Source organism: Penicillium canariense, assembly GCF_028826845.1.
Source record: "Penicillium canariense strain IBT 26290 chromosome Unknown utg000006l_segment0_segment0, whole genome shotgun sequence".
Taxonomy (NCBI): domain Eukaryota; kingdom Fungi; phylum Ascomycota; class Eurotiomycetes; order Eurotiales; family Aspergillaceae; genus Penicillium; species Penicillium canariense.
The window spans coordinates 2,141,966-2,156,872 of record NW_026622733.1 but is presented as its reverse complement, the minus strand read 5'-3'; the positions used below and the strand labels follow the sequence as shown (position 1 = coordinate 2,156,872).

Here is a 14,907-nt window from a genome sequence, read left to right as displayed (position 1 = left end):
CAAAAAAAAAAAACCGCCTCGTACCTCCTGTGCTTCACAGCTTAAACAGCATCAGGGAAGACGCTGGGGTTGGCCAGAGAGCTCGGAGTCGAGCGGCGAGGCTTGGGGCCAATCAGGTGGTCAAAGGCAGGAGAGTGCTGCACACGGGGGGTCAAGTCCTCCAGGTCCCACAGGTAACCCAGAGTCTTCAGGACAGAGGTAGACGAGTAGGACGCAGACTGGCCGGTGACGGGGTCAACACCGAAGTTCTCGATGTAGCCCTGAGGAGCGTAGGGGGAAACGAGCCAGGTCGCCATACGGCCACCCAGACGGTTGTACTCCAGAGTGTACTTGCTGCCATCCTTCGCGGTCTCGGTGTAGGTCTTGTTATCGGGGCGCACGGCCAAGGGAGGGGCAACGTGGTCGAAGAAACCACCAGTCTCATCGTAGGTGATCAGCAGCAGGGTCTTGTCCCACTGGGGGCCGGTGCGGACGGCGTCGTAGACCTGCTTGAGCAGGACCTGGCCGAAGGAAACGTTTCCGGAGGGGTGCATGGAGTTGGTGTTCAGGCCACAGCAGGACGGGTTGATGTAGGACAGCTGCGGGAGCAGGCCCAGGTAGGCATCCTGGTAGAAGTTCTCGAGGGGGACGACGTTGGACTTGGCGTTGGCGGCGGTCCAGTTGAAGAACAGGGCGTCTGCCAGGAAGGCGCCGTTGGTGCCGTCGTAGTTGCGCCATGAGATGCCCTTCTCAGAGGCGACTTCGAAGATGCTGGTGGTGTCGACGCCGGAGACGTCGAAGCTCTCGTCGTTGTAGCCGTGACCATCAGCAGTGCCTGCAAGGCCGCAGAGACGGTTGGGGTTGGTGGGCTGGGTGCTGTTAGCGGTGGATCGAGGGGCATGGGTTTGGTGGGGGGACTCACGCCGGGCACACAGGAGTGCCAGTAGTTGAAGGTGGTGAACTCGTCAACGAGATCGATGAGGGTAGGGATCTCGCTCTCGGAGTAGTAGCCCATGACCTCCTCGGTGGCGCGCTGGGCGGAGATGGACGGGTACGCGGCCATCTGGCGCTCGACGAAGCCGTTCAAGCTGGGCTTCAGAGTGCCGTTGGCAATGGCCTCGTTGTCGGGGCTGAAAGTGCCATAGAACTCGAAGTTGTTGCCAGTAACGGAGTGGTCGGGGTCATGGATGACAGAGTCAAAGTCCTTGTACTGGCTGCACATCTGCTGGCTGTTGGGGTCGTTCACCTGCACGGGGTTGCAGTAGGGCTTGTTGTTGACGACGTTGTCCAGGCCGGCCTTGTGGACACCGCCGAGCATGTTGTCAAATCCGCGGTTCTCCAGCACGATCCAGACAACATTCTCAACCTTGTCCTTCAGGTTGGCCACGGACTGCTTGGAGCCGGACGCGTAACCGAAGGGCCCCTGGGATTTGTGGGCCACGGCCGCGCTGACTGCGCTGCCGGAGAGACCCAGAATGGGAAGCAGAGTGTTGGTCTTCATGGTGAAGACGGACTGGACTTTGAAGGAAGACGGAGTCGGGCGGGTTGAAGAGCGAGAATCATTTCCCAAGAGGGGACTGAACAGCACTTTATATGTTCGCTGTATCTTAGCGGGGCTCACGAAGGGGAGCATACCACGACCCTTACGACGGTCACCTTCCAAAAAAGGCAATGCGTGCTCATTTCCCCCAGGACAAATTAGCGACGATCGCTGGCTGCACATGTCGGCGCCATGGAACGCCATAGGTCGCAAGGACGCAACAGCAGGGCTTCATAACCGGGCAGCCGGATGGTAGTGGGGCCTGCTAGCAGAGCCGTGCACTGGAGCCGATATCCGGCAAGCGCTCTATCTGCATGGAACGTTCCGTGGAGCTTCAGGCCATGCTGCACTGTTTATAAAAAGCGCGGCTCGGATTCGTGCAGATATTTGGAGAGAAGCTTGGCATTGTTGTACCTGTCGGTCGGTGGAGACTCATAACACACCTCCACCAATCATATCTGGCCGCCCTGCGGGGAGCTCCACATTGGCCCCGCTTTGGTCGCGCGCCCAGGCGCCAATCAGTGCTTGTATCGAGCGCATGCCTCACAACCACGTGTAGAATGCAGTCAAAGCTGCTTAAAGCTGCAGATTTCGCTGATAACGACCAGGGCACGGACTTCCCCGCGGGACTCCGCCGTGTCCGCAGCCGTTGCGCAATTTCGTCGGGATGAAGAGCGAATGGAGATGACCGCAGCTCGGTGCTTCGCCGTGCAATTCGAGATCCCGATGGAATTAGTATCCGCCCAATAGGCGTTGAAAGAGTCGCTGGCAAACCTGATCATTCGCGTGAAGATAGTACAATCAATTCTCTGGAGTTCCGCTGGACCCGCATGAGACCGTGAGACCGCCAGCAAAGTGAATCAGTGCCTTGATTTCAGAATGTGTTGTGGGTTCCTATCCGCGGCTGGCCGTTGGTGGCTCGTATCAACCGAGGATCCTGCCATTCCGGTGATAGGGATTGCTCATTTTGTCTACATAAACGAGGAAGAAGACATGGTGCTATTATGGTGCTGGACGGCTTCATTGATCTGCTTCAGTAGGTAGATATTTAGCAGAAGAGTGGCCCGGCTGCCAGTACAATGCACAAGAGACTGTAACACATCGACACCTTCTTTGGTCCATTATTACCCCATACAGTGCCCTGGGTTATCAAAAGAGCTCCTTGAGAAGAGACGGGTGGTTTGATTGGCTCTCTGATGTTGGCAACGTGTGTGGACTGTTGAGAGATTGAGATGCTGCGGCGGATGGAGTATTGTGGCTTAGCGTGGGCTTATGTACGCAGAAGTGGGCTGGTTTATCTTTTTGCTTTTGAGGGCCTCTGAGTGGGCGTGTTTTTTTTCTCTGTACCCAGGTCAAACAAAGCTAGAGTCAATGGTTGTCAGCGGGTGGGTGTCATAATTGAGAGTGGCCAGCTAACCCTTGCTGGTATCATATGATGTTGAAGACTTTCTGTGGTAGAGTTGAGGTAGCAAGAAAGGAGGCGCACAAGCCGGGGATAGCCGGTCAGCATGCGAACGGATGGGTGATTGAGTTTGGTTTGCCTATATGAGGGGCGCCGTCGTTAGTAATGTAGAGGGGGTACTACCATGAAAATCCACTTACATCCATGGGAGCATCTCAGGATGGAGACAGCCAGGCCCGCGCAAGACAGTGATTGAAAATCAGCGCCAAGGCCTTGGTTCAATCAGATCTATTTTTGAATTTGTCCTGACACACGAACTGGTCTCCCGCTACGTCATTACTGTTCAAAAGGGAATGATATGGAACCTTCCGTAGGATAGCCCGGCTCGTGGCCGGATAAGCCAGGCCAGCAGAGTATGGAATGGGATGAGTGTGATGGAAAACTGATGTGTCAATGGAAATGTAGTTGGTATAGCCCGTCCCCTGGTTGAATTTGTCCTGACATGCAAAGCAGGAGACCTCCAGCTACATGACGCCTGTTCAAGGAGGGAATCGAGCCGAGTCCAAGGTAGGTTGTCAAGCGGGGAAATTCTCGGCGGAAATATTCGGTATCCGTGCAGGCTCTGGCTGGCACCCCTTTTGAATATGTCCCGACGCGCAAACTGAGGATGACCCAGCTACACGACGCCTGTTCAAAAGGGGATCCGGCCAAAGCGCAAACTTGTTGATGAGTGCGATGGTTGCAGCACGGGAGGGAAAGTGCGTAAAGTAGACAATTTCAAGACAGTGATTGAGGATCAATCTGCCATGTGATGGTAGCCGAATCCCTTTCTAAATTTGTCCTGACATGCAAACTGGAGATTTCCAGCTACATGATGCCTGTTTAAGAAGGGGAGTCCAGTCAAATCATGCATGATGGCAGCCACGAGTAAGGCCTGGAAATGGTGGAAGACAAAGGGAATAACTGAATGACAATGTGTCAAAGTTGAGTTTGACTGCGCTCCATCTAAAGTTGTCCTGAGATGCAAACTGGCTCTTGTTGCCAGCTACATGACGCCTGTTCAGAGAAGAAATCGAGTTGAAGCTGAGAAGGGTCGTGGCCAACGGAACCTGAGATAGCATAAGGTTAAAGATAGCTCTGCTGACATGAATTGTGGCAGACATACCATGTGGTTGAAGGTCAAGAGACAGAGGACCAAAGGGTAAATGTGCATGAGTAGAGGGCAATATGTGAGGATCACATGGCGGGGACAGGTCAACACTCAGGTGAATGTGCCATAAGGTAAACACAACATGGAACTGTGTTAAAGTGCTGATATGTAAGGATATGAACAACATATGAGGAAAGGATAACATGAAGCACACGATGGATCAGTCGAAGAGGGTTAAAGTCACATAAAGAGGCATGATGAGATGGACAAGACCAAATGCCATGCGGTTGGGTGGACATGGTCAAGGACAGAGCAACAAGGGCATGAGTGTGTTCACGGATAAAGCACCCATTTGTCAAAGCTTGAGGAAGGATAAAAGAGAGACATGACGAGATAGAAGGCACAAGTCAAGTTATGTAAGAGAAAGGTAAACCATGTGGGGTTGAGGTTGAAACAAACTTAAGTTCCAGCCAAGGGTGGAGTAGGGTCTGTCGAAGGTGGAGATAATTTGGAGAGGGGGAGCTGACCAAGGAAGAAAAGACCTGGGGGGCATGAGGTATTTGTATCCTTCAGGGTTGAGACGCTGAGATGCCCTCATTTCCTGAAGGGGGCGTCTCAACATCGCTGCCTTGCACCCGGTGCCTTCACTCGGTGCCTGCTGGGCCTCCTAAACAGGACAGCCTGGATGCATTCACTGCCTGGCATGTGATCGAACCTGTGACGCACGCTAGGGCAAGTCACTGCCTGCCCTGCCTTCCTAGACGGGTTTGGTTGTACTCAGATTGTCAGATTCATGGGCTTGGGGCAAACCAAAATCTACCCTAATAGCTAAAGGGGTATATTCCCATGGGGCTGTACTTAGCCCGCGGTGATTCAATGACGGGCTTATTTAGAGTAGGAACGAAGCATTTCTAGAGTAATTTTGAAATAGACCCGTATTAAAGACGAGTCTTGAATCGGCGTCATGCAGTATATCAAGAGCTATGCATACATAGCCTCACCATTACCCAGAGGTTTGGTATCAAGTCAGGAGTCTCCAGGTTAGATCCAGCCCTTCCCCTAGGGATAATGAGTCTCTTTAGCAGCACTGTTCGAGCTTTGAAGATCAAGTAGCGCTGTATGGGGAGTTTTTCTTGGTCAAAGTATCTGCACTTTCCCGCGTGTCCTTGTAGAACTTTGTGCTAGCTCCCGTCTTCAGATCCACCACGGGCAATGCCAGGAGGTAGTTAGGTTGTAAGTGTTGTATTTCTCGAGAGGGGCGGTGAGACATACGGGAACCGGTGTCCAATTTTCATCGTGAGCGGAATCGATTGAATCAGCGACAGGTACATTACCATACCGAGTAGACAGCCATTAATACAAATCGGCCTCCATTTGTGCTGCATGTTTTCAGTAAGGCCCGACTTTTAAAACAGGGTCACTCGTCTGCCAGTTCCTCATCATGGGAAAGGGTGATTGGCTTGTCTCCGCCGAATATACCTTCGTTTTCGGATGAAATGCAGGGCAGGCCCTCAGCGTGGTCGGGTTGAGATTCACCGAGTCACCATCGGAGATGGTAAATTGTGAAAAAATGAAAACTGCACCGGCACGAAGAGGCAAAATCGCCGCCTTGATAAGCGAAATCACCCGATCGTTCCTTCACTGATCGATCTTTGCCCCACGTGTTCGACTAGATTTTCATCGGATCAAATACCCCATTATGGTATGCCCACTATGGTATGAAGGTATTTCCATGGATGAGGGTAATACACCCCTATTTATCTAACCATTGCACTCCGGGCAGAAGCTGCGAGTAGACTATTCTCTTACCTCGGCCATAATTCCCCCTCCGCGGGTGGATCATCCGGCCCAGCGGCCTACTGTTAGCGAAGCAATTAGGCAACTACGATGGCTCGGGAACCCGATGGATATCTCGGCATTTTGACGGGCATTGATTCGGTTACCTGGAACTAACGTTTCGCCGATTCTGTGTCATGTTGAGCCATAGGATCTCGACTATGTATATTGAAGTATGCTGTCGAAGCATCCCTAAGTATATTTGGACACCCAGCAAAACACAGAGGCACCGTGGGTCCGAGTGGATGAAGAAATCTCCAATTCAGCCTCGCATGGGGTTTCAAGCTATTCATCACAGTATATGCATAGACTACTCCATAGGGGTCTTGGCAACATCCATCCACAACCCCATTGATCCACACCTCGGAAGTGATGATCCCGGTCCAACAAGTAATTAGACCAGGAACTCAGGACCTCTAGGCAAGAGCCACAATCTTCGTCTAGATGGTTCAATGCCAGTTCCGCTAGGCCATCTAGTCCAGCCAATAAATGTCTTGAGAACACCTCGCGGATTCTCCGGCGGGCTCGGCGGCGATGTCTTACTCAGTCCGTACTCCGCAAGGCTATGCCGACGATACTAATAGGATAGGGCACCCACATCACCGGCGCGCTTGCCAGGCGACTACATAAACAACAGGTCAAGGTCGATTGCAACCGCTTCGGCTTGGCGTGAGGGCTGTGAAGAAAGTCGGGCATCCCGGTCTCGGGCCCCGCGGACCACGACCGCGGGCCGAGAGAAAGGACCGCTTTCCACAGGCCTTCTTTCAGGCGCTGACAGTCCCATTTCCCCGTTCGGTTCCGGTCCCACCAGGCAGCCATTTACCAGGCTCGCTACGGCTCACGATCGAAGCTAGGTCCGGAATGGATTCGCTCCAGACCGTCCCCACAAGACCACATGGTAGGGCTGGCTAGAGTTGCGAGCCGACCGGCGGGTGTCCAATCGAATCATAGGAGGCGACAAGGCGGGGGATCGATAGTGCACCATCGAATATAGAAGCAGGACGGAACATGTTGCCAGATTCGTCAGTATATGAAGTGCATACCGGGTACGGTAATCGACAGTCATGCCGTGGTAGGGCAGAAGAGCCCGCCGGAGGAAGTGGGTCCAACAAGGCTTGCCTAAAGCTTAATTCGCGCGACCTTTCATGTCGCCGCTCAGGCACCAGCGTTTTCTTGGGAAATTACGAGCTGCATTGGGCCTTTGCCCTTGCCCCGACTAGTCTGACTGATTTTGGTCTCTAGCACGCAGGCCCACAATCCTGCAGTTCCCCAGAGCCCATATTGTTCATCCCGATCCAACTAGTGTCGGGGCGGTCCTAGTCTGACGTCTGGCCGAAACCCTTTTTCCCGCATACTACCACACTTCACGCTAGCGGCCACGTCAGCCTGGGACCCTGTCGATCTCTCCGTCGCAGCGTGATTGGAGAGTTCGTCTTCACCCCCGGGTGGCCGAGGCGGGATCCAGTGGTTGCAGCGGAGGGGCGCGAAGCTTGGTTGGCTGCCAAGTGGGAATTCCTCTGCCTAATCTGTCAATACCGAAGTTGGATAGAGTGAGATGTGCCAGACTCAGCTAGTTCGCACAGATTCAGCTCCGGTAGCCGGCGCCGGGGCTGTCACTCGCTGTACTTTAGAAAATTTCTATCATCGGGGCTCATGGGTCGGTTTCCATAGAACGAGATGCTCTGGCCAGGGATCCTCGGCCCGACTTGTCCGCGCTGGCAAGGTTTGAGGCTGGTGTCGCGGTCATGTTGTAACATGCGATTGCTCGTGCTCATCAAACTACGAGTTTCATTGGGTAAGCGATCGCTTTAATTGCTCTCGCGTGACGCCGACTCGCCTGCCGGTCTCACCAGTCCTTTCCCTTTCTACTCCCTCGGCCCACTAGACCTCTGATGGCTTGACGTGTTCGGTCGACTTTCACACGGCAGTTTCTCTGCTGGGGCCGCTTCCTTCCTTCTTAGCTCATTGAGTCGCGTGCAGAGCAGACTTTGCAGGCTCGCCTTCCTCATTCTTCATATTCCCCCCATTCAATCCCATCATGGCTACTGTGCTGCTGTCGCCGTCTGCGGAGGCCGTACCACCCAGAATGGTGACCAGTGCGGCAAAATCCGTCGTGCAGCCTACCATCAGCATATCCCCTGCGCCTGAGAAAAAGAAGCGCGGCCGGCGAAGCCGAAAGAACTCGGTCGATGTCGCGGGTTCAAAGGCAAAGAAATCACTGCTGCTGGACGAGCTGGGCGATGCATTGGTCGACCAGATGTTCACCATCACCCCTGGGCTCGACGACCACCTGGATGTGTCAAGTACACCCGTCGTGGACCACCTGCGCAGCCACTTCACCACATCTCTGACGGCATCATCGTGCGCCAGCTCCCGAAGCAGTAGCAGTCGCACGCTGACGGGCGTCGAAATTACACCCGCCACCAGCCTGGACGACCGCGAGTCGCAAAAAATCACCGCATCAATTACCTCAACCGCCGCACCCAAGTTATCCATCCCGCACTACCCCAGCACCAAGTCCCTCCGCACCAGCCCTCCAGCCGGCCAGCAGGGCGCAGTCTTCTGCCTCGGCGACTTCTCCACGATGGCCGCCATCCAGCGTCTAACCGCACAATACGGCCGCGTTGCGCACATGGGCATCCTCGACCACAGCTACCGCTTCTTCGTAAACAAGAACTGCACCGGGGCGCTTTCCTTCAAAGTGAAAAATGGCGTTGCAATCGTCGGTGGCGATCCGCTTTGCGAGCCGCTCATGATTCCCTCCCTCCTGTCCGAGTTCGCCACATACCGCCGGCGACATCACTGGGGCCTGGCCTTCATGGGCGCGAGCGCATCGTTCGTCCGCGACCACGCCCAGCCGCACGGATGGACGACCATCCGCTTCGGCACGGAGCGCGTGCTCAACCCGCAAAGCAACGATGTCCTCCTCGAGCGCAGCGGCAAGCGCATCGCCGTGCAGAACCGGCAGCTGCTGAACCGTGCCAAGGGTGGCGTCACCCTGGGCGTGTACGCCCCCGCCGTGCACGGCACCGATGCCGAGCTGCAGACTGAGCTGGTCGGCATCTACGAGGCGTGGCGCGCGCAGCGCAACCTCGCTGCCGGCCCCCAGGCCTTCATCACCGTGTACGACCCTTTCGCACTGCCGGCTCTGATGACCTTCGTGTACAGTCGCGGACCGGACGGCACGATCAACGGCTTTGCAGCGCTGCGGCACCTGGGCGAAGGCGGATACCATGTCGACCCGTGCATCGCGGCACCGGGCGCGCCCAAGGGGATCAGCGATCTGTTAATCGTCGCGGCGATGGCGCTGCTGCACCGTGCGGGTGTCTCGTATCTAGGGTTCGGGTTTGAGCCTGTGGATGCGCTGGCGCGGGAGGACATTTCCGGTATGGCGAGCCCATTGGTGGGTCTCACAAGGGAGCTGTATGGGCATACCTTCCATCGGCTCCCGCTCCATGGCAAGAAGGCGTACCATGATAAGTTCCGACCGGACCCGGAACAGGATTCTGGACTTTATCTTGTGTTTCCAGGCGGATTGCCGGGGCCGCGGCAGTTTCTGGCTATGATTCATATGGCCAATATCAGTTTGCGCAAGCTTGTGTTGGCGGATCTGCGCGCGTTGGTGTCCAGACGCAAAGACAAGGCACCGTCGCCTCCAACTCCATCGTCTCAATCACCAGGGGATCATCCGGTTGCCGGGAACGGGTGATGTGGAAATTGCGTTTAAGCCGCGGACTGCATTACTCGGCTCTTCTCTTCTCGGGACACCATATGGCCATACATATACACTTGCGCTGGTGTGGTCAGTGCTTATGCTTATGCTTCCCTGTTGCTGTATCATATGCAAATATTGAATTTGTATCATAGCACGGCGTTATTTTGGTTATCGGACGTGGTGGGTTGGACGGGCCACATTTGGTCTGCCACCTATCTATTACTGTCACGGTCACTGTCGGCGCATGTCCTTCTCTTTCATCTCGTTTGTACGGTGCCCAGTGTCGAGGGCGTTTAATCCTACCTATCCGGTATTCAGTTTTCTTTTCATGTTATGTCTTTCTACTTCGACTTACCTTCAATAAACTGTTCCTGAGTGCTTCTGTGGTGCCAGTGCCAAGTATCGATGCAAATGTCGTAGGTGCAAGTCAAGCTAGTAGAGACGGGATTTTTAAGAACAAAATTTGACTTGATTTCTGGCAGGGTAGATTGCATGGTTGCCTATACTAAGGAACCTGGATGAGTCCGGATAATTCCAATGCAGTGTTATGCCATTCCAGAACATGGCTATTGTAAGTGTTGGTACAGACGCAGTTCTCAAAAACACAGATGCACATATACAGCGCGAGTCATGTTCAGGACATTCGGCCAAAAAGAAAGTCCTTCACGATGGGCGAGCTGGAGAATTCGGGATTTAAAAGGATACAGCTGGTGAGGTTAGAGGAGGACCAGTCCAACCAAGCACAGGAGGGGCAGGCGCTCTCACTTGAGAAAATATTCCAGACCAACGCGCCGAGACTCCAGGAACTTAGGACGAAATTTAACTAGGACACAGTCAGCTTCGGTTTCTGCGAGGAATTTCATGAACTCCCGTACAGAGTACACTCTTCGGGGGAAGTGCCGGCAAGGCACTTCTCGCATGAGGGAAAGAAGACTCCAGTCTCTGTCGCAGGTCATCGAATTCAGAGTATCTAAGCAGAGAGTCAGCACGAACGCTCGAAGGGCATCTGGAAGGAGAGAACACAAGAAACACATACCTCATTCGCACCGTAATCGGACCTCCCTACAGCAGCCCGTTAGAACACGCGATCCTTAAAAACGAACACCTTCCACGTCCAGCTCAGGTCTTACATCAAGAGTCTGGATCGTACAATTCCACACCACATACGATCCCACCCCGGTCATCCCCTGCACAACAACATGATCATCAATAGCAACACTCCTTGCCCACAACCCTCGACTCGTCTCCGAGTCCGGATCCGCCGTATGATCCTCCAGTCTTATAATCCTCGACTGCGCCAGCGAGCTCTGCGAAGCGCGGGACGCAGCCCGCTCATGTCGTTGCCAGTATGGCGGGACGACGCCCGACACAGGGCGGGACTTGACACTCGAAGCCGTGCTCTCTGGCAGTGGCGACAGCACCGTGGCATTGCCATTGCCATTGCCGTCACCGTCACCGTGATCAGGTCTATTCTCGTTGCCGACAGTGGTGGGCTGGCCTTCTAGTTGCACTGCGGGGTTGGGATGCACGGTGGGGGGCGGGGAGGAGAGCTGCGGCTGCGGCCGAGGTGCCGGAGCGGCCTCCTCAGTCACAGGCTCCATCCATTAGATAGTGAGTCGAGCGGGTATCCAGTAGCGTGGAGCTAGGAAGCAGTCAGCGTCAGTCAGCAGTCGTCGGCGTGAGCCAGTGTCTGTGAGCGGAGCCATTGAGGACCGGTCCTACGCGATGCGTATGGGTCGATGTATGTTTCATGCGGAGCGTTGGATCCATGCGGGGAGAGACAATTATAGGAATCTGGACGGGCGCGGAGAGGGGAAAACCGAGCGATGCGTGGGCTGTGTGGGCATACCACTGCATTCTAACCCTCGGCAATGCATAGGGAATGTACATAACGAGAATAACTGACCTTGAAACCGGCTTCCGAGTCCAAGCGGGCTTGAATAGGGGAACTTTTAGCTCGGCGTGTAGGGAGTCAAAGGGCGGATGTTTCAGGGAGCTTGGGGGGGGGGTCCGGCGGAGTGGTTATGTAAGCGTGTCTATCGGGCTTTGGTCTGACATGCATGGTATGGTATGGTAATAGTAAAAGTCATACAGTAAGTATCCACTCGGGCCTCCGTTTATCTGTCTCATACAGTACACCTTTTTTCCAATTTTAGTATATTGTATGTTGTGTTTAACGACGCGATAATTAGCTTATCTACAGTACATCGATATTGAATGCCCAAGATTTCAGTGGTTCCCATTGAGATAGTGGTGCATATGGGCAATCCACGTGGTAGATGGAAAATTGCCAGTGCAGGTTATCGGGAAGTTCTCGTGCTTGAGACAATGTAGAGTATACTATTCAGGGTGGCCTATAATGAGAATGTGTTTAGCTAAGACTACGTAAACATCATCAATGTCAAAATACAAACCGAGGTAACAACAAAATTAAGTTCGGGGAGCTATGAATCTCTTCTCCAGAATTCTAGCCTCTTTGGAATAGACATTTCCAAGTCACAGCTATGAGCGTGACTTCCACTTTCTGTAATTGTCTCCTTGTAGACCTAAAGGCAAATGCAAGCGCCAATGATACAGTATGGGGTGATAGGCAAATGTCCGACCCGAAGGCTCTCTTTACCGTGGTCGCGGGCGTAGACGGAGGGAGACGTGGGACTACAAAGCACCAAGAGGCGATAATTATGTTTGCCCCATCACACCCGCAGTAGGACCGTGCGCTTATTATCGGGGTTGCTCGTTTGTACTAAGAGAGAAGGTGCGGGGTTATAGGATGCATACATAGGGCTTTACTTCTGCGAAGTACTAGCCTTGGTTCCATTACTCCAGCTGGCGTGAGAATGGTGCGACGAAGGCAGTGGCCCCGTATTATGAATCAGGACCAGCATCCAGAGGGGCAGAGCCGGGATTTAGGAACGCAGACTCGAGGATATCTGAAGCAACACGGCACTCTTCTCATTCCACGCTACGAGGCGGGACATTCAGCAGTCAATTCCGGCTCCAGCTAATACACCAAGTTAGCGTCCGTCTCATCATTCACAGCTGCTGTATTACCGTCATATACCGTACCCAATCTGCATGTAACGTACTGTCCAGTAGCTACAGTAAGCTTCCCCCTTCTGAGAGGTTGAGCCCGCAATTGGATGTTTGGAATGTGCCGGACCGTCAACAAGCCCACTGCAATTTATATAAGTGAATACAATGCATACACCACAACGTCCCTTGATATTGCAATATCCTACACTGACTCCCCTATTACCTTCCGGCTTCTCCTCTTTTCCCCCGGTGGAGAGTGGTTCCCGAGGACCCTCGCCAACTGCCACCCCGACTCGGCCAAACACCCTGCGCTAGGCCCATCCCAGTAAGCGTCGGTGATCGGCCAGCAGCTAGACTGAGACATCCGCCCTTATCTACCGCGGTTTTCAACACAGTGGCGGGCACTACTTGGTCTCTTTTCGCCTCGTTACAGTTGCAGTGGGGACCAGTCCGTGTGCAAAATGGAGTGACCACCGCCCCTCCAGCACATGTACGATATTCGTCTCTCATGCCGACGAGAGATCTGGAAAAGGCTGGAAAGGGGTAGCGGAAGGAGTTGTGACAGCCGAGATCCCCGGATCGGCAAGTCCACCGCCTAAGGGAGGGTCTGGCCTGGAGCTCTCCGAGCTCCTGCGGAGATAGCTGTCGGTAAAGAAGATTCTGGTCATGTCGGTGGGGTTTGTCGGTTGAGCTGCTGTGCATGGCACAGTCCAGTAGGATCAATGCTGCGTGGCTGCCGTCTTCTCCACTTTTCAATCAAAGCAAGCAAAAAAAAAATGCCTATACAAATGCGGTATCACACTCCACTCGGCACAACACTAGCGATTTGTTCGGGCCACCAGCCAAGCACCAGGACATTCTGGTGCCGGTCCCCTTCAACGCGAGTAGACCCTTAACCAAAATTAGATAGAGGCCAAACTAAATCCGTAGTATTTCAGGGTTTGAGTATTTTTATCACGGGTCCGCGTGATCTCTTGGACGACCCTCTCCACTCCGCTCTTTACTTTTTATTCTCCTTTGTCCCCATCCCTCTCGACTTTTTATTCTACCTTCCGACCTGTCGCTCCACCCGTCTGTCGCTACATTCACGGCCCGCCTGCATTAATCGACTATCTTTATTGCTTGCGTGCGTGCCTCCCGCACCCCCTTCTCGAAGCAGGCCCAGGAATCCCCACACTTCACTGTGAGTTCTAAGACCTGGCGGTCCCGTCCACCCCCCTTCATTCCTCTGCCCACACTGTCTATTTTTATCCGCATGCGTATAACCGATATCCATGCTCTTGCTTGCTGGTCGTCTATTATCTGTGTCGCCACTGACACATTTTGGCTAGTCACCTCCCCAGTCCTCTACCGTTCTAGCTACCCTTCCCACCGAGCCACCATGCTTTCCAAGCTGCTGCTGATCCTGGCCTCGGCTGCCACCCTGGCGAACAGCCAGTCTGCCTCGAGCATCGATCCGAGCTCCGTGCCTATTGCCACCCGGCGTAAGTAGCTCCTGTCAAGAGTCTCCCAAATCAACTCCACAAAAATCATATATCATGCTAACCAGTATTGTAGAGGCATGGTGCACCGCTCAGAAATCCGCCTGTCCCCTCCTGTGCCTGCAAATCACCACCGGTGTGCCCCAGGTCAACAACTGCTCTGCCGTAAGTTTCACTCTCTCCCCATTCCCATTCCCCAACATCCCAATATATCCAGATCTATCTCTATTCACCACTCCCCCTTGCTCATACTGACCAACGACTCAGGAAACCCTAAGCTACAGCTGCATCTGCAGCAACAGCGTCGCCCCCAATGCCTCCGAGTACTCCCAAACCATGCCCTACTTCATCTGCACCGAAGCCAACAGCCAATGCATAAAGAACTGCGCCGACTCTGCCTGCCAGTCCAAGTGCCAGAGCGACAACCCCTGCGGAGCCCAGAACCCACCCCGCGTGAACGTCACGACTACCACCGCGTCGTCTGCTGCCGCCAGCACAACTTCCGCCGCCGCCACCGTCGTTGAGACCGGTGGTGCAACTGGTGCTGCGCCGCGGGCCTACTCTGTCGACATGGGACATGTTTCTGGGCTCTGTGTGCTCGTTGGTAGCGTTGTTGCCGGCCTTGCGGTGCTGCTGTGAGGAGTAGTGTACGCTGGGAGCAGAAGTGGGCTGAGTGGGTGGAGAAGGGAGTTTCATGATTCTGATTCTAATTCTAGCCATGGTGTTTCGGCTGGCTTCATGTGGACTGCGTTGTGTTCTTTTGTTTTGCAT

The 14,907-nt window shown here is 54.0% G+C and overlaps 4 protein-coding genes across 4 annotated transcripts; 2 read left to right on the top strand and 2 right to left on the bottom strand.

Moving 5' to 3' along the window:
* Positions 1–41: 41 nt before the first annotated feature.
* Positions 42–1,480, bottom strand: N7482_008745 (putative phosphatidylglycerol specific phospholipase C; the record flags this gene model as incomplete). The annotated part of the gene is made up of 2 exons (XM_056690869.1): positions 42–848; positions 902–1,480. The coding sequence occupies 2 exons, from the start codon at positions 1,478–1,480 to the stop codon at positions 42–44; spliced, it is 1,386 nt and encodes a 461-aa protein (XP_056540634.1).
* A 6,465-nt stretch (positions 1,481–7,945) lies between these two features.
* ergS lies at positions 7,946–9,616 on the top strand (the record flags this gene model as incomplete). Its single annotated transcript, XM_056690868.1, has 1 exon — positions 7,946–9,616. The coding sequence occupies one exon, from the start codon at positions 7,946–7,948 to the stop codon at positions 9,614–9,616; it is 1,671 nt and encodes a 556-aa protein (XP_056540633.1).
* A 640-nt stretch (positions 9,617–10,256) lies between these two features.
* N7482_008743 (PX domain-containing protein YPT35) lies at positions 10,257–11,223 on the bottom strand (the record flags this gene model as incomplete). Its single annotated transcript, XM_056690867.1, has 5 exons — positions 10,257–10,329; positions 10,388–10,445; positions 10,498–10,592; positions 10,659–10,684; positions 10,753–11,223. 5 exons carry the CDS (start codon positions 11,221–11,223, stop codon positions 10,257–10,259), a joined length of 723 nt encoding a protein of 240 aa, XP_056540632.1.
* Positions 11,224–14,036: 2,813 nt separating this feature from the next.
* Positions 14,037–14,775, top strand: N7482_008742 (uncharacterized protein; the record flags this gene model as incomplete). Its single annotated transcript, XM_056690866.1, has 3 exons — positions 14,037–14,139; positions 14,213–14,301; positions 14,404–14,775. The coding sequence occupies 3 exons, from the start codon at positions 14,037–14,039 to the stop codon at positions 14,773–14,775; spliced, it is 564 nt and encodes a 187-aa protein (XP_056540631.1).
* Between the last annotated feature and the right edge of the window lie 132 nt (positions 14,776–14,907).